The following is a 26,314-nucleotide window of genomic DNA, read 5'->3' as shown; positions in this document are numbered from 1 at the left end:
CACCAACAAGAAAGACCAAAGATTCATTCTTTGTGAACTAAATTGTTGTTGCACCTCAAAACATAATTTACCTTTAACATATTCCAAAGAATATTTAACATGCAAGGAAAGTAAAAGGGGCTTATATATATAGTATTTTCATGTTCTTCTACTGCTTAGCCCATCCACTTCAATGTTCACCATGTGCATTCAGTGATGCTCTTCAGCACACATGGTTATTTGAGTTACTGTCACCTTCCTGTTAGCTTGAACCACTCTGGCCATTTTGCTGTGACTTCTCTCATTAGGAAGGTGTTTTGGCCCACAGATCTGCTGCTCACTAGATGCTTGTTTGCATTATTCTTTGTCATCTCTAGAGACTGTTGTGTGTGAAAATCCCAGGAGGTCAGCAGTTTCTGAGATACTCAAACTACCCCATCTAGCATACCTAATAAAGTGCCACTGAGGAAAGACAAACTACAATTTACAGCTTCTGAGTTGCAGGAATTATTCTTTCTTATTCTGACTTGTCTGCAATCCTTTAAACAAACTACACCATCTTACTCCAATAAACTTCTTTCAATGTTCAATGTCCACCTTATGGATCACCATTTGTTTAATCCTACTCTGACCTTAACATGATTATCTCAAGAATAACATCTCTTTATGGTTACCATCCTTCTACTTAGCCCATCCCCTCACTCTACTCCACAGAGCATTTTTAAAATCTTATTTTAAATGTCCATTTTACCAGCTTCCACATGGATGTTTTGATTATCAAACTCTTTCTAATGTCCTTCCATTTCCAGAATGATTATCTTAAACTTGAATGAGTAATTCTTATCTGTATGTAATTATTGGCAGACTAAAAAGGACATCTTCCTGTCTATGTATTAATTCTACACTCTGCTCCAGGTATCTTTTTTTTCTGTTTAATTCACATTCTTTTCAATTTTAGCATATTATTCCATTGGAGCTGAATTTCAGTCTCATGTCCTCTCCAATACAATCTGATTCTGCCTTACTGCAGAAAATTTTTTTCTGTGCACTTCCCACCTTAATTCTTGTACTTTTAGGTCTCCTCGGGTTGGCACCCAATCCTGAATGGTTCAGTTTTTCAAACTTTTATAGCCCACGTTTAATCTTGGGTCAGCTTGTGTAAACGTCAGTACTATCACTAGAGTTAAATTCATTGCTAATCCATTGAACTGTAGTCCTGACTTTAGGTCCCAACATAGCTTTGCCTCATACTGTTTCTATAATCTGCAGCAACAAGTCTCTTCTTTATGCACTTGTAATGCCCAGGTTAAGATTTCTTCTGCTATGCTGTGAGATAGTTTATATAGAAACATAGAAAACCTACAGCACAGTACAGGCCCTTCGGCCCGCAAAGTTGTGCCAAACATGTCCCAACTTTAGAAATTGCTAGGCTTACCCATAGCCCTCTTTTTCTAAGCTCCCATGTACCTAACCAGAAGTCTCTTAAAAGACCCTATTATATCCACCTCCACCACCATTGCCGGCAGCCCATTTCACACACTCACCACTCTGAGTAAAAAAACTTAGCCCTGACATCTCTGTACCTACTCCCCAGCATCTTAAACCTGTATCCTCTCGTGGCAACCATTTCAGCCTTGGGGGAAAAAGCTGGTTTTCTATTAGCAGATTTCCTATCTATATTTCCTATTTCCTATATAATTATCCTATTGGCAGTTTTCTATAAAAGCAGTGTGTCCTGCTGGTAGAATGTCTTGGTTTCAGCTAAAGATGAGAAGCCCTGTTGTTCAACTTAGGAATGTTGTGTCAGCTGGTCAGGTTGATGGGATCAAAAGAAAGTTCCAGAGGGAGCTGGGCAGAGAGAGATTTGTGATGGACAGTAGTTGGATTTGGGGTCTTTTGGTGAGTGGGACACAAGGGAAGATGCCTCAGAATGCCACTGGAAGGAAAGTCCTCATCGCTAGAAGTGCTTTGTGCAGATGAATGGCCTGCAAGGGGAAAGGGTCAATACTCTGGAGAGGGAGATATTGTTCGAAATGGACTTCGAAGGAAGTTTGGAATGTGGGTGCTTCCACACCGACCAGGGTCCAGCATGATACATCCCTGAATACTTTGTTATGAGCTCCAATGTAAGTGCACATTGGTCTGGTTTACTGTAATGGGACATAGAAACATTGAAAACTTACAGCACAATACAGTCCCTTCAGCCCACAATGCTGTGCTGAACATGTACTTACTTTAGAAATCACCTCGGGTTAACGGTAGCCTTCTATTTTTCTAACCTCCATGTACCTATCCAAAAGTCTCTTAAAAGACCCTATCATATCCATGTACCTTTTATTGTCATTTCTTTTTCCTATTAGCTGATAAAGATGAATTAGGTAAATTTTACTTTCTCAATAATTGTATGCAGTGTATGATCTCGTTCTTCTTGCCAGCTGATAATTGTGGACAGTATTACACAGCATTCGCTCAAATCGAGGTCCTTTTAATCAGAACTTCACGATGTTCCTTTTTTAGTTGAACCCCAAATCATACCGACCCTAAGTGTATATTGTTTATAAAAGTGGCCTCCTCACCACTGAGTCACGTGGCTGTTGGCCATGTTAGCTAACGAGCCACGTTTGTATATGAGCCTTGGTGAGAAGGTTACATTTGTGGGTGCCTGTCCAGGTTTCACTGACGCTAAATATTGTGTGAATGCTATTTATGAATTGAATAAGTGGTTTGTGTGTTTAAGCCTGCAGTTAAACTAGTTTCTGGGAAAGTGATTAAGGTACTTTACTATGGACACCGCAATGATTAAAGTTTGGTGCGATTCGAAGAGATAATTCTTGTGTGTTGAGCAGGATGTTCGCATTCCCAATGAACCGTTACTTGGAGTGCTGAGTTCTGTAAAAGTACAGGTAGTCCCCGAGTTACGAACGTCCGACTTACAGACAACTCGTACTTACGAACCGAGGAATGAGAACGCTGTCCGCCATTTTAAGTCGTTGCCATTGACACTGTGTTGAGTGTTTAACTTTGTATTTGGCTTATATTTTTCTTAGTAAGATTCACCCTGACCCCCCCCCCCCCCCATTCTGGTCAGCTGGTGGCGCAGTGAGATCAGCGCCGGGCTGGAGAACAGAGGTTTGCGAGTTCGATCCAGTGACAGCCCACTCCCATGCCAGGTTGATGTTGATCCAGTGAGTCCCATACCATCAGTACTGGGTTGTTAAGCTCGCAATTCGACTTCGTATAAAAAACACTGCCTCCTCCAGTTTAAATTCCCACGCAGAATATTATGGAGGATCAAATACCCAAACCCAGCACAGCCCCCACTTGTCCCATTTAGCCTGTCTCAGTACAGTGGTCCTTAGGACCCAGCGGACCTCGGGAGCTGGCGGAGTTCGGGACCCGCCAACCGCACTGTTTCTGTTCCATTGACGGGAAGCAATCGCGACTGAAAATAAAGTGGAAATAATAAAGCGTTTGGAAAGAGGTGAAACACCAACGGTCATTGGAGAAGCATTAGGCTACAGTCGGTCAACGATCGGAACAATTTTAAAAGATAAAGGATAAAGTGAGAATAATGGAGTATGTGAAAGGCCCTGCCCTGATGAAAACTACAATTATTACTAAGCAACGCAGTGGTTTAATTATTGGAATACATACGTTTCTTAAGTGTTTTATATATATAGAAAGGTAAAATATATACTAAGACAAACGTTTGACTAACTGACGCTAAATAATACCGGATGTACTTGTTCTGACTTAAGTACAAATCTGACTTAAAAGGAATAGAACTCATACGTAACCCGGGGACTGCCTGTATTGGGAAAAATCAGATGGTTGCACAGCATTTTAACTTGTCAACTGGTAAAGATATCGTGTTAGCCCAGACTAGCAGTGACGTGACTGAAGGTGCGTTACCCAATAAGAACATAAGAAATAGGAGCTGGAGGAGGCCATCTGGCCCATCGAGCCTGCCTGTCAATAAGATCATGGCTGATCTGTCCATGGACTTCATCGCCGTTACTTTAGGGGAGCCTGGGGGTTGGCATGGGCAGTCCATATTTTTAGAAAGGGACTGAGGGCGGAGACTTTAAAGACAAGTTGTACTGTTTTCTGCCAAATGAAAGAAGAGTTGTCAGATGTGTAAGGTCTAATGGGCCCTTCAGCAGCTGATCAAAATTCTGAGCTGAATAAATGCTGAAGCTATCGTAGTCTGGAGTATTCGCTGGAGTTAAGCACAAAAAAACTTAAACTCAGTATTAGTCATAGCCTAACAATGCATTTTTATATTTATTGATGAGTATGTTATTTGCTTTCTTAAAAAGATCTTCTTTTCCAGTATTGAAAGTCATGCTTGTCATCTCATTAAACAATCTAACAATATAGAAATTAGATTCAAGTGATGAATAATCATATTTTGGTTTTTACCTTTTTTTTACCCTTAGGTTTGGAAGTGTGCCTCTGCTGATCTCTCTACCTCAAGGAAGAATAGCTGTGAACTCTTAGCTGAGTTGGAACATGAAGCGGGTGTAAGTAACCAATCTGCAAGTATTTTGATCAAAGATTTTCTTTTCTTGCCAACTATTGGTAAAATGACTGTGTCCGTATTCCAGATAAAGGAAAAAAAATAAATCCAGTTTGAAGCAAAGTACAATCTGTATCTTAAAAAAGCATTTATTATGCATTTTACCACCTTGAATAAGCATTTTAAACACAATAAAGTTTAAATTACTTCAGTTGTTAAAGAGATTAAACGTAAATCATAATTAATCACAACTTAATCACAGCTGGCAAATTGTAATGGTGATTGAAGAAAGAATCTTGTACAGGACAAAGAGAGAAATTGTGCTTCAGAAAATGCCATGGGATTGTTAAGTATCCCTGAACCATTCCCAAGCTACTGTAAAGATGAGCAGGAGGTATCTTTGACTTTATTCACTTTCTTCCTCTTTCTGTTTCCTTCCTTTTAAGTCTTCTCTCCTGCTTAGGTTGTCTCTCGGGATAGAGGATGACTCATTTCCACTCTGGTTCTTGGTTTTGAGGTGGGTAATAAGGCTTTTTGGTGGAAATCAGAGACTCTTCCACAAATGGGGCAGGTGTTGGCAACCAGAGAGTGGTTAGTTTGTGATGTGGTCTGCTCATACCACAGCTTATGCAAAGGCTTAATATGCTTCCATTGTATTGTCAGAGCTCTCTCTGTGCTCTTACACTAGACCTGCCTGATATAGGTAGTACAGGTTTCAAAAGCATTTGTGAGCGTGGAGTTCGCTGTTGCTTGGTAGGCAGTGAGATTTCAACCAGGTTTAAGGCATTGATCTTCAAAAGCCCTATTCTTCTATAATCTAAAGGCTGCGGTGGTGAATTTCATTTTTAATGTTTTCCTATGCCAAGAAGTGGCCCCTGAAATATGGGAAGTGGGTCACATTTTCCACTGTCTTGCGGTGAACATTTATTGTGGAAGAGCAGGGTATGCTGCATATGGTGAAGGTTGGTGTTAGATTTTGGTCTTGTGGATATAGAATGTAAGATCTTTTATTTTTGAGTTGGGATATGAATTTCTTGAATTGAAGTTGGTCCAGCGGATGGATGGAACGGCTATGGGCTGGAGTCAAGGGCACTCACATTAAGGATGAGGTTAGTTGAGTCTTTGAGGTATTTCTGCCAACAGGTGGCAACTGGTACTCTGTTCCAGATAGGTTTATGCAATTCCTGTCTCTGGGTCACAAATGGCTCCAACAGTATTGAAGAACCCACGCATTTCATGGCTGTTGGCTAGTTGTCCTCTCCATCCACCATTTGTTCCTGTTGTACCTTTTTTTTCAATTAGTTGTAAAGCTGTTATTTTTGCCTGGTGAAAAGATGGAACATCCAATCAAGAAATGGCTGACTCTTGAGGTTAATTAACTAGATGATAATCTGGGGTCATTGTCATCAAACCAGTCCTGCGGGTTTGAAGAAGTATCAACACTCTCTTCACAGGTTCCAATTATGGTGGCCTTCACAATAGATGGACACTTTGTGCCTTTTGTAGGCAGGGAATTGATGTGTTGTCTGTGTGGGATTTTCTGAGAAATCTTACCTTGGTTGCATTCTTTATGTTATATCTTTTGATGCTTAGAGATTCATTGTAGAGGTAATGATGTGCATTAAGCAGTCGAGCAGTTTGAGTGCCTATCAGGTGAGAATATTTGGAACCCTTTTCTTTGATGATAACATAACCTAGTGTTGAGCTGATGCTTAGATGAAGGATGTTCTTGCAATATGTGTATCACTGATAAATTAGGATAATCATGATGATGAGGAATGCTAAAAGTATGCAGGAATGCCCCAGATCTTCCTCACTCCTTCCTAGCCTTACCAGTGTATTGTATCCCTTCCTCTCCTGTCATTGAAATCAGCCAGGAGCTCACCCGGCTTGTCTCCCTTTGGGATGCTATTCTGACAGGTGTCTGGAGAGGAGCAGCAGAGTCGGTGCAGGGATGGGAGCAAGATTTCAGTTGCTGCTCATTGCAGAGTTGGTTGGGTGTGCATTCAGAACAGCAGTTCACTTTGGTATACAGGTTTCCCCTGAAGGTAGAGCATTCTTATGAAATGATTCGTAAACCGGAATGTCATAAAGTGAAGAAGCAATTACCATTTATTTATATGGGAAAAATTTGTGAGTGTTCGCAGATCCAAAAAATAACCTACATATACATTTTGCTGTATACATATATACATAAATAACCATCATGCCAAATAACACATAAAACTTAAAATAATAACAGTAACATATGATAAAAGCAGGGATGATCTAAGAAATACACAGCCTACATAAAGTAGGAATACTTTTCTGGAATTATTCAGCACTGTCCACCGTAGCGAAAATCTCACGCAAATGATCATGGCAGAAAGGCTTGGCACAAGCGCTCCCGGCAGCACTCGTGGCAAAAACACTCTCTCCAGTAACCTTTAAGCTATGAAGCTGCCAAATCATACCAAGTAATACATAAAAATAAACAGCCTATATAAAATAGAAATAATGTATGTCCTGTATAGTTTCAGTTACTAGAATCGGGAAGACAGTGAGCACACTGATGATGGTGTGTTAGGCTGAGTCATTGAAGGTTGGGGTGGTGGGACACTGGGGTGTCGGATTGACATTCGGAAGGAAACGGTGATGAGAAGACTGATGGGACTGAAGGCTGACAAATCCCCAGGTCCAGATGGTCTGCATCCTAGGGTACTAAAGGAGGTGGCCCTGGAAATTGCGAATGCGTTGGTAATCATTTTCCAATGTTCCTTAGATTCAGGATCAGTTCCTGAGGATTGGAGAATGGCTAATGTTATCCCACTTTTTAAGAAAGGAAGGAGGGAGAAAACAGAGAACTATCGACCTGTCAGCCTGACATCAGTGGTGGGAAAGATGCTAGAGTCCATTATTAAGGATGAAATAGGGCATATCTAGATAGCAGTGATAGGATTGGGCTGAGCCAGCATGGATTTACCAAGGGTAAATCATGCTTGACTAATCTGTTGGAGTTTTTCGAGGATGTAACCAGGAAGTTAGACGGGAGATCCAGTGGATGTAGTGTACCTCGATTTTCAGAAGGCATTTGATAAGGTCCCACATAGAAGATTGGTGGGTAAAATCAAAGCTCAGGGCATCAGGGTGAAGGCATTGACATGGATAGAAAACTGGTTGGCAGATAGAAAGCAAAGGGTAGCGGTGAATGGGTGTTTCTCGGAATGGTAGGTGGTGACTAGTGGGGTGCCACAGGGCTCAGTATTGGGACCACTGCTGTTTACCATTTACGTTAACGATTTGGATGAAGGCATAGAAAATAACATTTTGCTGATGATACTAAGCTGGGTGGCAGTGTGACGTGATGAGGATGTTAGAATTCAGGGTGACTTGGATAGGCTGGGTGAGTGGGCAGATACTTGGCAGATGGCTTTTAATGTGAATAAGTGTGAGGTTATCCACTTTGGGAGTAAGAACAGGAAAGCAGATTATTATTTGAATGGTGTAGAGTTGGGTAAGGGAGAAATACAAAGAGATCTTGGAGTCCTTGTTCATCAGTCACTGAAGGTGAATGAGCAAGTGCAGTAGGCAGTGAAGAAGGCTAATGGACTGTTGCCCTTTATTACAAAGGGAATTGAGTACAAGAGCAAGGAAATCCTCTTGCATTTGTACAGAGTCCTGGTGAGACCACACCTGGAGTATTGTGTACAGTTTTGGTCTCCAGGGTTAAGGAAGGACATGCTGCCTGTAGAGGAAGTGCAGCGTAGATTCACGAGGTTAATTCCTGGGATGTCTGGACTGTCTTACGCAGAGAGGTTAGAGAGACTGGGCTTGTACACACTGGAATTAAGGAGATTGAGAGGGGATCTGATTGAAGCATATAAGATTATTAAGGGATTGGACAAGATAGAGGCAGGAAATATGGTCCCGATGCTGGGAGAGTCCAGTACCAGAGGGCATGGTTTGAGAATAAGGGGTAGGTCATTTAGGACAGAGTTAAGGAGAAACTTATTCTCCCAGAGTGTTGTGGGGGTCTGGAATGCACTGCCTCGGAAAGTAGTGGAGGCCAATTCTCTGGATGCTTTCAAGAAGGAGCTAGATAGGTATCTTATGGATAGGGGAATCTAGGGATATGGGGACAAGGCAGGAACTGGGTATTGATAGTAATTGATCAGCCATGATCTCAAAATGGCAGTGCAGGCTCCAAGGGCTGAATGGTCTACTTCTGCACCTATTGTCTATTGTCTATCTCATCGTCATCTGTTTCCATCAGGGCAGGCAGGTCATCTGTGTCTGCCTGCCTCGAAGTCGAAGGTGGAGTTTCGTCTCCTGCTGTGGCTGATGTGGAAGACTTGAAAAAAGACAGTTTGACTGCTTAGCCTCACGCACTTTTCTATCATACAGTTCTTTGAAATCACTCAAACCATCCTGCAAATATGCCCTAAACCTATGTACCCTTTCAAAATTAAAGTCATATTTTCTCTGCAAACATTATAGTGTTGTCAATCGCAGTGAAAATCTCACGCAATTGCTTCACGTGCAGTTCCTGGATGACTTCACTTTCGGCCGTTTGCTACTGTATTCGGCTTCAATTGTTATCCTTTTCATCAGCTCTTCATCTGTCAGTTGTTGGTCATGGGATGCCAAACATCATCTTCGTCAACTTCCACAAACCCGTAGCCAAACTCACTATATCCTTACTTCGTTCACCACGATTGAAACACTATTATATCTAGTTTTACACTAAGTGTAACACCCTTACACACTCTTTTAGGCTTTTCCGATACCTTAGAACTCATCTTGCTAACGGATGTACAAAATAAATCGACATAAAGCACAGATGCTCACAGGCACATGTTTAAGCAATGCCGGCTAGAATGCAGTTCCGGGGGAGGAGCTTGGCTGCTCGCCTCGTGCGCTGCCTATATTCATAACAGTGGAAAACACCTTCTGTTAGCGAAAACAGGTAACTAATATAGGTCTTTCATAACAGTGAGGTGTCATAAAGCGAACATTCGAAAAAAGGGGGACGTTTATATGTCCTAAACCAGGGGTCAAGGATGTTGGGTTGCTGTGTAGCTGGAACAAGGGACTGGGAATGGGTCCAATATTTTGGTCAGATTTGAGAGATGCCAACTGGAGCATGCCCAAGAATATGGACAAGGAGCTCAGAGGTAAGCAGTGGTCAAGGGTGCTCATCGATAAATAGGTTTATCATTGTCACATGTACTGAGGTACAGTGAAATACTTGTGTCGCATACAGTCATATGATCAGTCCATTACAACAGGGCATTGAGTTACAACAATAGAAAACAACAAATTGCAGAATAACATGTACTAGTTAAGAGAAAGGGTATTAGAAGCAGTCAATACGGTGCATGGCCATAATGAGCTCAAGAGTCCATCTTGCTCCAAATTTTCAAAAATGTTTCATATTTATCTCTTAAATTATAAGTAATTTTTTCTAATGGAATACAACCATAGATTTCTTTCTTCCAAGAATCTATACTTAAATGTGTATCCGATTTCCAAGTAACTGCAATAGCTTTTTTGGCTACTGCCAGTGCAATTTTTATAAATTCTTTCTGATACTTATTTAGTTTGAGTTTCGGTTTTATCCCTTCAATATCACCTAGTAAAAATAATATTGGATTATGAGGAAATTGTGTTCCTGTAATTTGTTCCAGTAAAAGTCTTAAATTTGTCCAAAATGGTTGAATTTTAGAGCAAGACCATGTCGAATGTAAAAAAGTACCAGTTTCCTGGCTACATCGGAAACACTGATCCGATAAATTTAGATTAAATTTTTTTATTTTTTGAAAATTTGGAGCCCTTATTTACAAAAGACAGGATTAAATATATAGATGCTTTTAAGATGAAACAATTGGTTATTAGGGGAAAGAAATAAATATACATATTAAAATTATTACGAACTCCATGGAGCATGTGGAGATCTTCCAACCACCAGGCATTCTTTCTTTCTTTCTTTCTTTCTTTTTTTTTCTATGGGGCAGTTAGGGGGGAGGGGTTAAGGGGAGGGGGTATGGGTTATATACATTGTTTTTTCATACTTTGTAATCATTTAAAAATGCAATAAAAAATTATTAAAAAAAAAAAAGAGTCCATCTTGCTGGAGTAGCAGATCCAAATGGTCGAATTCTGTTCCTATATCTTATGGTCTAAAAGTTACCTACCAAACCGTGATGCATTCAGATAGGATGCTTTCTGTGTTGCATCAATAAAACCACAGGACAGCAAACTTTTTCTAAAGTGTTGCTTCCTCAGAAATGTTTTGTGGTTATGATAAACCACTTGAAGCTGAACACAAATATAATTTCAGACTCTTTGTATCACGTAGGAATTTGGAGAAAAAAATGAACATTTATTGAATATAATGCATATAATTGCAAAATGGTGCTGAAGCTAAAATGTTTTGGTGATGATTTTTGTTTGTACTCAGTGTCTGAGGCTTCTTGCTTAAGTATCCTACAATAATCAGCCAGCATTGATGGATTCCAGTCACCCTGATACTGTTTCGCCATCACTGCGATGTCCTGATGAAACATTTCACCATGCTTGTCACTGGCAGTGCCAGCATCTGCAGGGAAGAGGTCTAAATGGGAATGCAGAAAATGAATCTTTAGGTACATGTTGCACTTCTTGGTTTTGTATGCTTGAAATATGTTGACAACCAGCTTCACATAGTTTGGTGCTCCCTAGTTGCCAAGACAATTTTCAACAACCTCGCTGAACATCTTCCATGTGATTTTCTCTGGTCCCACTAGAAGTTCTTCGAAATGCCTGTCATTGATGACCTGTTTGATTTGTGGACCAACACGAATGCCTTCCTTAATCTTTGGCATTAGTTATTTAGGTGATGACAGCAGATTCAATCCTTACAGCTTTGAATCCAGTGATTATTCTTTTGCCTTTGACAAACCCAAGTCTTTGACCAGATCATTTAATTCAGATTAATTTATAAGATGGGGCTCACTTACATAAAGGGTTCAAAATCTTTATCAGTATCAATGTTATTTTCCATTCCTGGCTCATCGTTTATGGCACCTTCGTGTGCCTCCTCTACACTCCATGTCTCTGGTGACTTCAGTACCAGAAGACTATCATCATGCGGCACAGGGAGATGGAGGTATTCAATGGATTTCTTGTTCTTAGCAGATAAACCACACATTCTGGTCAGACAGAGGCAACAGTCTGCTCTCCCCATATCGAGACAGCGAATGACATTGACTTCCAAGTACTTCTGACCCAAGCTCCAAGATCATCAGTGCATGTTGAGCAACAAATGTGAGGAGCCCGATCTTTGCCTTGGTTGCCAAAGTAGAGTTGATAGGCTTTCTTAATAACAAGAGTCATGCTTCACCTTTTGAGATTTAAGCATATACTTGCCAGAAATATTGTGGCTATTGCAACATTGGTGAGACAATTTGCTATCGGAAAGAATCCTGAAAATCCAATTACTTTATTATAATGAGCACAACACAATATGGGATGCACGTAGAACAGGCACAACAATGCAATTGTAAACTGATATACAGTACATGTAAACATAATGCATAGAATGGTATGTTCGTGATCCTTTAATAGCCTTTCTAAAGCCTGCCCTGCCTAAGCATGCCTGGACAAGATAGAGAACTCTTAAGTTTACATTGTGAGTAACATTTTAATTGACTTGAATTATGAATTAAAATAACAAATATAAATTATTACAATAAGTGGTGCATATTGGAGAAATTTCATGATGATTTTCATGATTAGCAACCCAAAATTCATAAAATACACCAAAAAGTATTCAGGAAGCAAAATCTTTGTTGTCCAGTGAAATCAGTGAGAGTTTCATTATCTCCTGAGAAGGTAAATAAATTTGGCATGTCCCCTTTGACTCTCACCAATTTTCATTGAAGTATGAAAGAAAGGAATTGCTGGAATTTCTTGGTTGTGGTATTAATATGGTTTGACCAGGGCAGGTGATGATCACTCCTAGGAACTTGAAGCTCTTAACTAGCTCCACCTTGGCACCATTAATTGAGATTGTATTCTGCCTCACTTCCTGATGTCAATGTCAACTGTTTTGTCTTGCTGGGATTGAGGTAAAGCTTTCTATCTTCTCCTGAGCTCTGATATCGCTATTTGAAAAACATCCCATTACAGTGTTATGATTTGCAAAATTGTTGATGATGGTAGAGCAAAATCTGGCCATACAGTCTTCAGCATATTGGAAATAGAGTAGGGGCTGAGGACACATCCTTGTGGGGCACCAGTGTTAAGGATAATCATGGTGGAGGTGTTGCTGCCGGGCCTTAATGATTGTGTTCTGATAATCTGGAAGTCGCTGACACAGTTGCACAGGAAGCTGCTGAGCCCCCGGTCTAGGAAATGAATTTGCTTAGAAAGATAATATTATAATCAATAAACAATAGTCTGACATAGGTGTTTTTACTGTCCAGATGCTGCATAGATGAGAGAGCAAGGTCAGGGAGGTGGTATCTATAAATCTGTTTCAGTGACAGTTGAATTGCAGTGTGTTGAAGTGACCAGATTCTCAAAGCAATTCTGATAGTAGATGTCAGAGCCATTGATGGTAGTCATTAAGGTATTGCCATTTGATGATGGTAGTCTTTTTTAAATTTTGGGAACCTCTAGTTGAAGCTGGAGGAGATGAAAAATGTCTGCAAATAACTCTGCTGGCCAATCTGTGCATGAAGACAAAAGAATATTCCAAGCAACTCTGCAAAAAGGTTATTGAAAAGCACATGTCAGGAGATAGTTACAAGAAATATTTCAAGTCACTGAATATCCCTTGGAATACAGTTAAATCAGTCATCAAGAAGTGGAAAGAATACAACACAGCTGTAAATCTGCCTAGAGCAGACTGTCCTAAAATGACCATGCAAGAAGGGGACTCATGGGGGAAGCCACGAAGAGACCTAAGACAACTCTGGAGGATTTACCAGCTTCAGTGGCTGAGATGGGAGAGACTGCGCATACAACAACTGTTGCCTGGGTGCTTCACCTGCAGTCGCAGCTTAATGGGAGAGTGGCAAAGAGAACACTACTGTTTGGGGGAAAAAACTCACATGAAATCTCAGCTAGAGTTTGCCAGAAGGCATGTGGGAGTCTCAGTAGTCAGGTGGAAGAAGGTTCTATGGTCTGATGAAACCAAAATTGAGCCTTTTGGCTCTCAGACTGAAAGCTATTTTTGCCATTCGCCAAACACAGCGCATAATCAAAAGCACACCACCCCTACCCTGAAGCATGTGGTGTGCATCATGCTGTGGGGATGCTTCACTGCAGCAGGCCCTAGAAGGCTTGTGAAGGTAGAGGGTAAAATGACTGCAGCAAAATACAGGGAAATCCTGGAGGAAAACCTGATGCAGTCCGCAATAGAACTTTGACATGGGAGCAGATTTGTTCTCCAGCAAAATAATGACCCCAAGCATAAAGTCAGAGTTACACAGGAATGGCTAAAAACAACGAAGTTAATGTCCTGCAGTGGCCAAATCAGAGTCCAGACCTCAATCCAATTGAGAAGTTGTGTCTAGAATTGAAAAGGGCTATGCGCTCACAATCTCCATGCAATCTGACAAAGCTTGAGCAGTTTTGTATGGAAGAATGGGGAAAAATTGCGGAGTCCAGATGTGCAAAGCTGATAGAGGCCTATCCATACAGATTCAAGGCTGTAATTGTTGCCAAGGATGCATCTACTAAATAGTGATTAGAAGGGAGTGAATACTAATGCATTGCAATCAAAATTGTGTTTTATATTTGTAATTAGATCACTTTATAGAGATCTGTTTTCACTTTGATATGAAAGTCTTTTTCTGTTGATCAGTGTCAAAAAAGCAAAATTAATTCCATTGTGATTCAGTGTTGTAAAACAAAAAAACATGAAATCTTTCAAGGGTGGTGAATACCTTTTATAGGCATCGTATATTACAGACCACCCAACAGTCGTAGGAATTTAGAGGACAGACAGACACACATACTTTATTGATCCCGAGGGAAATTGGGTTTCGTTACAGCCGCGCCAACCAAGAATAGTGTAGAAATATAGTAATATAAAACCATAAATAATTAAATAATACTAAGTTAATCATGCCAAGTGGAAAAAGGTCCAGGACCAGCCTATTGGCTCAGTTTGTCTGACACTCCGAGGGAAGAGTTGTAAAGTTTGTTGGTCACAGGCAGGACTGACTTCCTGTGCTGCTCAGTGTTACATCTCGGTGGAATGAGTCTCTGTCTGAATGTACTCCTGTGCCTAACCAGTACATTATGGAGTGGATGGGAGTCATTGTCCAAGATGGCAGGCAACTTGGACAGCATCCTCTTTTCAGACAACACCGTCAGAGGAACAAATTTGTAAAGAGATTGCAGACTGTTGCAAGAAACACAAGGTTGTTAAAATAGGTGATTTTAGCTTTCCATATACTGTAAAAGGACTAGTTGAGGTAGAGTTTGTCAAATGTGTTCAGGAAAGTTTCCTCCTTCAATACATAGAAGTCCCAAAGAGAAAGCGGGCGATACAGCATCTGCTGTTATGGAATGAGACGGGGCAGGTGTCAGAAGTTTGTTCAGGGGAACACTTTGCATCCCGTGACCACAATGCTATTAGTTTCAAAATAAATATGTAAGTAGTTAGATCTGCTCTGTGGGTTGACATTCTAAATTGGAGAATGGCCGACTTTGGTGGTATCAGAAGTGATCTGGCAAGTGTAAGTTGGGACTGGCTGTTTTCTGACAAAGGTGTACTTGGAAGGTGGGAGGCCTTCAAAAGCAAAGTTTTCAGAGTACCAAGCTTGCATGTTACTGTCAGAATAAAAGATAAAGAGAACAAGTGTAGTGTGCCTGGTTTTCACACAATATTGAGGCACTAGTGAAAACAGGAGGTGCATAGCAGGTATAGGCAGGTAGGAACAAATGAGGAGCTAATGGAGTACAAGAAATGCAAGAGAACACCTAAGAAAGTAATCTGGAAGACTAAAAGAAGGCATGAAGTTGCTGTAGCAGACAAGGTGAAGGAGAATCCCAAGATTTTCTACAGGCAAGTTAAGAGCAAAAGGATTACTAGAGACAAAGTTGGTCCTCTGGAAGACCAGGATAGTAATCCATGTGTGGAGTCAAAACAGACAGGGGAGATCTTAAATACATTCACTGCATCCTTATTTTCTCAGGAGACGGATACAGAGTCTACAGAAGTGAGGCAGAACAGACCCTGTACAAATTACAGAGGAGGAGATGTTTGCTACCCTGAAGCAAATTAGGATGGATAATTCCCCAGGGCCTGACAAGGTGTTCCCTCGGACCCTACAGAAGGCAAATGCAAAAATTGCTGGGGCCTTAGCAGAGATATTTAAAAACATCCTTAGTGACAGGAGAGGTACTAAAGAATTGGAGAATAGCCAATGTTGTGCTGCTGTTTGAAAAAAAATACATGGAAACCTAGAGAACCTACAGCTCATTACAGGCCCTTTGGCCCACAATGCTGTGCCGAGTATGTACTTACTTTAGAAATTACCTAGGGTTACCCATAGCCTTCTATTTTCTAAATTCTGTGTACTTCCTGACATCCCCTCTGTACCTACTTCCAAGCACCTTAAAACTGTACCCTCTCATGTTAGCCATTTCAGCCCTGGGAAAAAGCCTCTGACTATCCACACAATCAATGCCTCTCATCAGCTTGTACACCTCTATCAGGTCACCTCTCATCCTCCGTCACTCCAAGGAGAAAAGGCCAGGTTCACTCAACCTATTCTCATAAGGCATGCTCCCCTATTTGGGCAACATCTTTGTAAATCTCCTCTCCACCCTTTCTATGGTTTCCACATCCTTCCTGTAGTGAGGTGACCAGAACTGACCACAGTACTCCTAATGGGGTCTCACGAGGGTCGTCTACAGCTATAACATTACCTCTTGGCTCTTGAACTCAACTCCATGGTTGATGAAGGCCAATGCACCATGCACTTTCTTAACCACACAGTCAACCTGCGCAGCAGCTTTGAGTGTCATATGTACTCATCCCATGATCCCTCTGATCCTTCACACTGCCAAGAGTCTTACCATTAATACTATATTCTGCCATCATATTTAACCTACCAAAATGAACCACCTCACACTTATCTGGGTTGAACTCCATCTGCCACTTCTCAGCCCAGTTTTGCATCCTGTCAGTGTCCTGCTGTAACCTCTGACAGCCCTCCACAACATGCCAACCTTTGTATCATCAACAAATTTACTCACCCATCCCTCCACTTCCTCATCAGGGTCATTTATAAAAATCATGAAGAGAAGGGATCCCGTAACAGATCTTGAGGCACACCACTGGTCACCAATGTCTACAACCACTCTTTGCCTTCTGTGGGCAATGTCCTCTTAGATCCCATGCCTCCTTACTTTCTCAATAAGCCTTGCATGATGTACCTTGTCAAATGCCTTGTTGAAATCCATACACATTACATTTACTGCTCTACCTGCATCAGTGTGTTTAGTCACATCCTCAGAAAATTCAGTCAGGCTTGTAAGGCACGACCTGCCTTTGACAAAGCCGTGCTGACTGTTCCTGTTCATATTAGGCCTCTCCAAATCTTCATAAATCTTGTCTCTCAGGATCTTCATCAACTTACCAACCACGGAAGTAAGACTCACTGGTCTATAATTTCCTGGGCTATCTCTACTCCCTTTCTTGACTGAGGGAACAACATCTGCAACCCTCCAATCCTTTGAAACCTCTCCTGTCCCCATTGAATATGCAAATATCATTGCCAGAGGCTCAGCAAACACCTCCCTGGCCTCCCACAGTAGCCTTGGGTATATCACATCCAGTCCTGGTGATTTATCCAACTTGATGCTTTTGAAAAGCTCCAGCACATCCTCTTTCATAATGTCTAAATGCCTAAGCTTTTCAGTCTGCTGTAAGTCATCCCTACAATCGCCAAGGTCCTTTTCCGTAGTGAATACTGAATCAAAGTATTCATTCAGTACCTCTGCTACCTCCTCAGGTTCCATACACACTTTTCCACTGTCACACTTGCATACTTGATTGGTGCTATTCTCTCACATCTTATCCTCTTGCTCTTCACATACTTGTAGAATGCCTTGGGGTTTTCCTTAATTCTGCTCACCAAGGCCTTCTCATGGCCCCTTGTGGCTCTCCTAATTTCATTCTTAAGCTCCTTCCTGCTAGCCTTATGATCTTCTAGATCTCTATCATTGCCTAGTTTTTTGTATCTTTCGTAAGCTTTCCATTTCTTCTTGACTAGATTCTCAACAGCCTTTGTACACCATGGTTCCTGTACCCTACCATAACTTCCCTGTCTCATTGGAACGTACCTATGCAGAACACCACGCAAATATCTCCTGAACAATTGCCACATTTCTGCCGTACATTTCCCTGAGAAAATCTGTTCCCAATTTATGCTTCCAAGTTCCTGCCTGATAGCTTCATATTTCCCCTTACTCCAACGCTTTCCTAACTTGTCTGTTCCTATCCCTCTGCAATGCTATGGTAAAGGAGATAGAGTTGTGATCACGAGCTCCAAAATGCTCTCCCACTGAGAGACCTGATACCTGACCAGCTTCATTTCCCAATACCAGATCAAGTACAACCTCTCCTCTTATAGGCTTATTTACATACTGTGTCAGGAAACCTTCCTGAACGCACTTAACAAACTCCACCCCATCTATACCCTTCGCTGTAGGGAAATGCCAATCAATATTTGGGAAATTAAAATCTCCCACCATGACAAAGCTGTTATTATTGCATTTTTCCAGAACCTGCCTCCCTATCTGCTCCTTGATGTCCCTGTTATTATTGGGTGGTCAATAAAAAACACCCAGTAGAGTCATTGACCCCTTCCTGTTCCTAACTTCCACCCACAGGGACTCAGCAGACAATCCCTCTATGACTTCCTGCTTTTCTGCAGCCTTGGCACTATCTCTGATCAGCAGTGCCACACCCAAACCTCTTTTACCTCCCTCCCTGTCCTTTCTGAAATATCTAAAGCCTGGCACTCTAATTCCTGCCCCTGAACCATCCAAGTCTCTGTAATGGCCACAACATCATAGCTCCAAGTACTGACCCAGGCTCTAATCTCATCTGCTTTGTTCGTGACACTCCTTGCATGAAACAAGGAGTATCATCTAGGCACATCTCAAAACATCAGTCAGAGTGTATCCCTTCTCTATCACCTGCCTATCCTCCCTCTCACACTGTCTACAAGTTTCCTCAATTTGTGAGCCAATTGCCCCTTACTCCATCTCTTCAGTTTGGTTCCCACCCCTCCAGCGATTCTAGTTTAAACTCATGCAAATAGCTTTAGCAAACCCCTATGCCTAGATACTGATCCCCCTTGGATTCAAGTGCAACCTGTTCTTTTTGTACGGGTCACTCCTGTCCCAAAAGAGGTCCCAATGATCCAGAAATCTGAATCCCTCAGCCATGCATTTAACCTCCACCACACACTATCCCTATACTCACTGTTGCATGGCACAGGCAGTAATCCTGAGATTACTACTTTTGAGGTCCTGCTTCTCAACTTCCTTCCTAACTCCCGGTAGTTTGTTTTCAGGACCTCTTCCCTTTTCCTACCTATGTCATTGGTACCAATACGTAACATGACCTCTGGCTGTTCACTTTCCCACTTCTGGATATCGTGGATGTGATCAGAAACAATCCGGACCCTGGCACCTGAGAGGCAAACTACCATCTGTGTTTCTTCCCTGCATCCACAGAATCGCCTGCCTGACCTCCTTGCTGTAGAGTCCCCTATCACTACTGCCATCCTCTTCCTCTGTGCCAGAGGTGCAGCCACTGTTGCTCCCCCCAGGTAGGTCGTCCCCTCCAACAGTACTCAAACAGGAGTACTTATTGTTAAGGGGGACAGCCACACAGGTACTCTCTAGTATCTGACTCTTGCCCTTCCCTGTCCTGACTGTTACCCACTTATCTGCCTCCCGAGGCCCCGGTGTGACTACTTGCCTATAGCACCTCTCTGTCACCTGCTCACTTTCCCTGCCTGTACGAGGGTCATCAAGCTGCATCTCCAGTTCCCTAACCCTGACACTAAGGAGCTGCAGCTTGACGCACCTGGCACAGATGTGGCCATCCGTGAGGCTGGGAGTTTCCCAGACATCCCACAACCGACACCCAGTACAGAACACCAGCCTCACAGACATGCTTGCTATTCCTATACTTTACAAGTTACTTACCTCGCTTTCACCCATTATCGCTGAAGCTCCTTCGAGCCAAAGCCCTCCTACTCTTACTCCCTCCACTCTGTTGCCTGCTTTATAAAGCTGTCTTTTTAAACTTCTTGCTGGTGTAACTCGTTGATGTCCATGTGCCTGTGCGATCATTCCTCGATCAAACCACCAAAGAGAAAATGATCTTTTAAACACTCCTGCCAGTCTAATTCGCTGACGTCAACACGCCCGCACAGTCATTCCTCGGTCCTCTAAATATAAACCAGGAAATTATAGGCTGGTGAATCTGACATCAGTTGTGGGAAAGTTATTGAAAGGTGTTCTAAGGGACACTGTACTTAAGTATTTGGATAGACATGGGCATTAGGGATAGTCAGCAGGGCTTCATGCGTGCTGGGTCATGTCAAAACAATCTTTAAGAGTTTTTTGAGGAAGTTACCAGGGAAGTGGATGAAGGCAAGCCAGTGGTGTTGTCTACATGAACATTTAAGGCATTTGACAAGGTCCTGCATGGGAGGCTAGTCTAGAAGTTTCAGTGGCTCGACATTCAGGGTGAGTTAGTAAATTGGATTAGACATTGGCTGTGTGGGAGAAACCAGAGAGTGGCAGTAGAGGGTTGTCTCTCTGACTGGAGACCTGTGACTAGTGGTGTGCCGCAGGGATCGGTTCTGGCTCCTTTGTTGCTCGCCATCTGTATCAATGATTTGGATAATGTTAACTCGCTATTTGTTCTTTAATTATAGCTTTGAGCATTTTCCCAACTACAGATGTTAAACTGGCCTATAGTTACCTGCCTTTTGCCTACATCCTTTTTTTGAACATGACATTTGCCGTCTTCCAATCTGCCAGGACCTGCCCGGAGTCCAGAGAATTTTGGTAAATTATTACCAAAGCCTCTACTATAGCTTCTGCCATTTCGTTCAGTACCCTGGGATGCATTCCATCAGGACCAGGGGACTTGTTTATCCTCAGTCCCACAAGTTTGATCAACACTACCTCTTTAGTGATAGCTTTTGTATCAAGGGCCTCACCTCCCATTGCATCCATAACATTTCTCTTTGCATGTTAGACGTGTCCTCCACCATGAAGACTGACAAAAAAGAGTCATTCAAAGCCTCTGGCATTTCCTCATTACACAATATCAGTTCCCCTTTCTTGTCCACCAAGGGACTCACATTCACTTTAGCCACCCATTTCCGCTTTATATAATTATAAACACTTTTACTATCCATTTTTATATTTTGTGCTGGTTTATTTTCATAATCTAGCTTCCCTTTCTTTATTGCTCTTCTTTGTGGTTCTTTGTTGCTTTTTAAATTTTACCCAATCTTCAGTTTCCCACTACTTTTATATGCATGAGCTTTTAGTTTAATGCCTTCTTTTATTTTCTTAGTTGTCCAAGGCTGGCTCTCCCCATCCTTACTGTCCTTACTTTTAATTGGAATATACTTATGTTGAGCATTGTGAAAAATCTGTTTGAAAGTCTTCCATTGTTCTTCAACCATCCCACCATATACCCTTGGTTCCCAGTCTACACTAGCCAAATCCTCCCTCATTCCATTGTAGTCTTCATTACTTAGCATAATACACTGGTTTTCGATTGAACTATTGCACCCTCCATTTGTATGAGAAACTCAATCATACTGTGACCACTCTCCAGGAGGATCCCTAACTACAAGATCATTAAGTTTTTACCTGTCTCATTGCATAGGACCAGATCTAAAATAGCACGTTCTCTTGTAGGTTCAGTAACACATTGTTCAAAAAAAGCCATTGAGGATGCATTCTATGAAGTTGAAGTCCCCCATGATAACTGCTGTTCCATTCTTACGTGCCTCAGATATTTCTCTGTTTATTGCTTGTACCATTGTAATATTTTTATTCAGTGGGCGATAGACAACTTCCACCAGTGTTTTTTTTTCTCTTTACTATTCCTAATCTCTACTTAGGTGGATTCAACATTCTGCTCCTTAGATCTTGTATCATTGATCTCATCTTTAATTAAGAGCACTATCCAACTTCCCTTTCCTTCCTGCCTATCCTTCTGTATTACCTGATATCCTTAGATATTTAATTCCCAATCCTCTCCACCCTGCAACCACATGTCTGTAATGGCTACAAAATCATATCTCTTTATACTGATTTGTGCCACAAGTTCATTGACCTTGTTTCAAATACTACGGGCATTCAAATAAAGTGCCATTCCACTCATCGTGTTTTTAAAATCTTGCAATCTTTTACTCTTTTGCACTCTTCTTCACTCCACTCTTACTTTTCTCTTTTGTATCTTTATACACATTTTTATTTTTTACTTTATGCATACTTTTCCAATCTGTTGAACCCCCCCCCCCCCCAACCACTATTTAGTTTAAAGTCCTATCCACAGCCCAAATTATGCGGTTCGCTGAGATCCAGATCCCATCACAGTACAGCTCCCTCCTTCTCCAATACTGGTTGAATTTCCCAAAAATTCAAACCCACTTCTCCCTCACCAATCTGCAAGCCTCACATTTTACTCTCTAATCTTCTTAGCCCTGTGCCAACTTGCACGTAGCACAGGCAAGTAATCCAGAGATTACCACCTTTTTGGTTCACCTTTTTAATTTAGTCCCTCGCTGCTCAAATTCCCTCAACAGAACCTCTTTCTTCATTCTACCTATGTCGCTGATACCCACATGAACCACAACAATTGGACCTTTCCTCTCCCATTGCAAATTCCTTTGCAGGTCAGATAAGATGTCCTGAACCCAGGCACCAGGTAGGCGTCACAGCCTTTGCAATGCTCTATCCTCGCGATAGAGAGCTCTGTCAATTCCCCTGACTATACTATCCCCAATTTCCATTACATTTCTCTTTCTTTACCCCTCTTTTGAATGGCTCCCTGAACTATGGTGCCACGGGTTGCTCATCCTTCGTACAGCCCCCACTCTCATCCACACAAGGAGCAAGATTCTCTGACCTGTTGGACAAGCTCAAGGACTGAGGCTCCTGCAGCACTGTCTCTTGGATCCTACTACCCACTTCATTTGTAGTCACACCCTCTTGTCCCTGATCACAGACCGAATTTGAGGCAGCTAATCTAATGGGTGTGACTACCTCCTGAAACGGAGAATCTAGGTGATTCTCCCCCTCCCTGATGTGCCGCAGTGTTTGAAGCTCAAATTCCAGGTCATCAACTTTGAGCCTGAGTTGCTGGAGCAGCCAACACTTGCTGCAGATGTGGTCTCCTGGAACCACAATGGGGTCCACCAGCTGCCACAGCATGTAGCTACAGCGCATCACCCTACTTTATTTAATTAGCTGTAATTTAGTGCCATTTTATTCAAACGACTACAAAAGCCTTACCTGCTACTTACCTGTGCCTCCTTACTGAAGCCTCTGGAGCCAAACCATCAAGTTCCCACTCCAACACTGGTCCTCTCACGCAGTGGCTGCTCTGCTTTGACCTGCTTTACTTTTATTTACTCCTGCTAATGAGTTGCGAATTGATTGGTCCGTCACTAGTGCGCCGAGCCCCGTGAAACACTCCTTTTTCAAACTCTTCTCCCTGACCTGTGTGAAGCCCTTTCTCTGTGCAAACTGGTTGATGTGCCAGGCCCCGTGAACTGTTTTTTTCAAACTCTTCTCCCTGACCTATACGAAGCTCTCCCTCTTCAAACTGATTGGTCCGCCTCTAAGGCCACAGGTTCATCCACCTAATTCTGAATGCTAAGTGCATTTAAATATAGCACCTTCAGTCCTGCATTTTTCCACTTTTTAATTTTGTCTTTGTGGTACAACTTAATTCTTTGCGCTGTCTGCATTTGTACCCAATGATTGGCTTGTCCTTCCTTTCATTCATATTACACCCATCATCTACTTGTAAACCTGCTTGCTCATCCCCAGCTCTCTGATATTGGCCCAAGAGCGAGAAATGTGCCAATGTTTGTCCATTGCTGAAGTGGACGTGCAGCTGATTCGAAGTGGCAGATCCACGGTGAGACAAGCCGAGGCGGAGGAACATGGGCCGAGAGCAAGGAACAGGCTGATGTTTGACTGATTTAAATGCTGGCCCACATTGGCAGGGTTGGGTATGAGCTGAATCGAGGCGGCAGAGCCTGGGCCCGAGAGTGAGGAACGAGCCAATGTATGGCCAATTTAAGTGCCGGGCCCCATTGAAAAGATTTGGGTGTCTGAGCCAATGGCGAGTGACAGACCAGTGCTCAACTTGGTGAGATTTACTCATCTCTATACTGAACTGAGGCTATGGCCTACAACTAATGGGCTCCTGGACAGCTGCAGCGATGAACTGGCTTCATGGCTATAGACTCACTTTTGTGAACGTCAATTCTGAATGTTTTTTGCTTACTTTTTATTGTTTGCACGATTTGTTTTTTCTTTTGCACATTGTCTGTTTGACATTCGTTTTTTAATGAGTTCTATTGGTCCTCATTCTGCAGCCGCCTGTAAGGAGATGAATCTCAGGGTTGTATATAGCATACATACTTCGATAATAACTGTACTTTGAACTTTGCATCTTGAATAGTAAGTTCAGTTTTCACAGCCACACAGCTGCAACTGGCCACACAGTCATGAAAATAGGGTATAGAGTAGGAACTGATGACTCATCCTCATGGGGCCCAAGTGTTGAGGATAATCATGGCAAAGGTCACACACCACTGGCCAAGACATTGTTCTTCATGCTCTTACTTCAGTTGCTTTTGTCATATCCTGTAATGTCATCTGCACATCTTGAATTATTGATGTGTAGACTTGCTTTGCTCACTGCCCAAACCTCTTCCAGTTCAGCCGTCTACTGTTTTTGTGCTTGCTTCAAATATTGAGAGGTATGGAAAAGATGTCAAAAGCAAAAAGCAGCCAGTGCTGAAAACATTCTGCTGTTCAAGCAGTATCAGTGGAGAGAGGAAAAGTATTTTAATATTTTAGGTCCATAAGCTAGAAAAGGTCTGATAATGAGATGTATTTTCACTTTGTTTATTTTCCTATGCTGAACCATTCTCTTGCCTGGATATTTTCCTCACTTCAACCTCTTTCCTCTGAAGAAAAGGTTGTACTTTGAAGAATAACTGTATGCTCCATTTATCCTTTGAAGTCTTGCTTCCTTACCTGAGAGCTACAGAGTTTTTCAGATTAGTTGTTTAATTGTTTTGGCCTTTTCCTTCACAGCGTCATTCTTTTGATTGATCAGAGTTGAGAGTTAGGGGGTAAAAGTTTAGGGGTAACATGAGGGGGAATTTCTTTACTCAGAGAGTGGTAGCTGTGTGAAACGAGCTTCCAGTAGAAGTGGTAGAGGCAGGTTTGATATTGTCATTTAAAGTAAAATTAGATTGTTATATGGACAGGAAAGGAATGGAGGGTTATGGGCTGAGTGCAGTTCGGTGGGACTAGGTGACAGTAAGTGTTTGGCACGAACTAGAAGGGTGGAGATGGGCTGTTTCAGTGCTGCTATTGTTATATGGTTATATATATGTGATGGATGCCTAAATGGATATTCCCTAAATTAAGCATTTTATCCAGCTTTATTCATTTTTCTCAACCTGATCTGATTTGATGTTCTGAAAATTTGTGTTTAATAATGACACTCTAACCATTATTTTCAACAACTAACTTAGCAGTCAGTTCTGCCTCATCTTTTTTAAACAAGTTCTTTCTCCATAATCCCACCATTTCTTCCACCTGCCTACTCACTCTACATTTATCCACCTATCTACTTTTTCCAATTTATACTTTTATAATCCACTTGCTATTTGTACCCCGTTGCCTTCTACATTGTAATAGTGCCAGGTAAGGAGTCTACAAGCTGGCTTAGAAGCAAAGTCAGGAACTCAAAGCACATACAAAATCAGAGAAAAGGATACAGAGAAAGAGTTTTGTATCTGAGCTGCTGAGAAATTATGTGCTAGCACCATTTGAAGTATCTTGATTTCAGAGACTCAGAACAGCATAAAGCATGAGGTTTGAACATACGAAGAACAGGCAAGAAGGTTAAAAATTGGTTAAGCTTTTCTTTTATGTTCTCTATCTTGAAAAACATATTGAGTAGTGTAGCAGCTTTGAAGTCTTGCTAATAAATAGAACAATACTGCATAAATTAGCTTTGTGGTTCACTGGCTAATTCCTAACTTCCTAAACAGCAACCGGAGAAGGTTTGGCATTACGAAATAAAATTGCTGTTTTCTGAAATCACAAAATGATGTGTGGTTAATTTTTTAAATATATTCTTATATATTCTCCTTCAGTCAAATGATGAAGTTGTTCATTTTAAGTAAGACTCATAAATAAACCTGTAATACAGGGATACTACAAATTCAAAATCCATTGTTTCATTTTATGGTGTTAACCAAACTGAAAAATTGACAGCAAATTGCAAATACAAACAAGTTGATGGATTTATTTTGTACGTTTTGTGAGAAGGGGAATTTGCATCCAGTGAAAAGTAATTGTGTTGTACTTTTCTTTGACAGGTAAATACAATCAGTCTGAATCCTGTAGGCACAATGCTTGTTTCAGGCAACAAGGAAGGGACTATTAGTATTTGGGATCTCACCAACTTCACTATATTGCATCAGGTTCCTTGCCACGTAGGCACCGTAAATGATGTAGCATTCAGTCCTGGTATGT

The 26,314-nt window shown here is 41.7% G+C and overlaps 1 protein-coding gene across 1 annotated transcript in view; it reads left to right on the top strand.

Moving 5' to 3' along the window:
- Window positions 1-26,314, top strand: part of nsmaf (neutral sphingomyelinase (N-SMase) activation associated factor) — a 155,270-nt gene that overhangs the window by 111,899 nt on the left and 17,057 nt on the right. The window contains exons 27-28 of the mRNA XM_059981550.1: window positions 4,419-4,502; window positions 26,158-26,308. Coding sequence (XP_059837533.1) covers window positions 4,419-4,502; window positions 26,158-26,308 — 235 coding nt within the window. The remainder of the gene's footprint in view (window positions 1-4,418; window positions 4,503-26,157; window positions 26,309-26,314) is intronic.

This window comes from Hypanus sabinus, chromosome 1 (assembly GCF_030144855.1).
Source record: "Hypanus sabinus isolate sHypSab1 chromosome 1, sHypSab1.hap1, whole genome shotgun sequence".
Classification (NCBI taxonomy): domain Eukaryota; kingdom Metazoa; phylum Chordata; class Chondrichthyes; order Myliobatiformes; family Dasyatidae; genus Hypanus; species Hypanus sabinus.
Note: the sequence above shows the minus strand (reverse complement) of the source record. Positions and strands in the feature narration are given on the sequence as shown.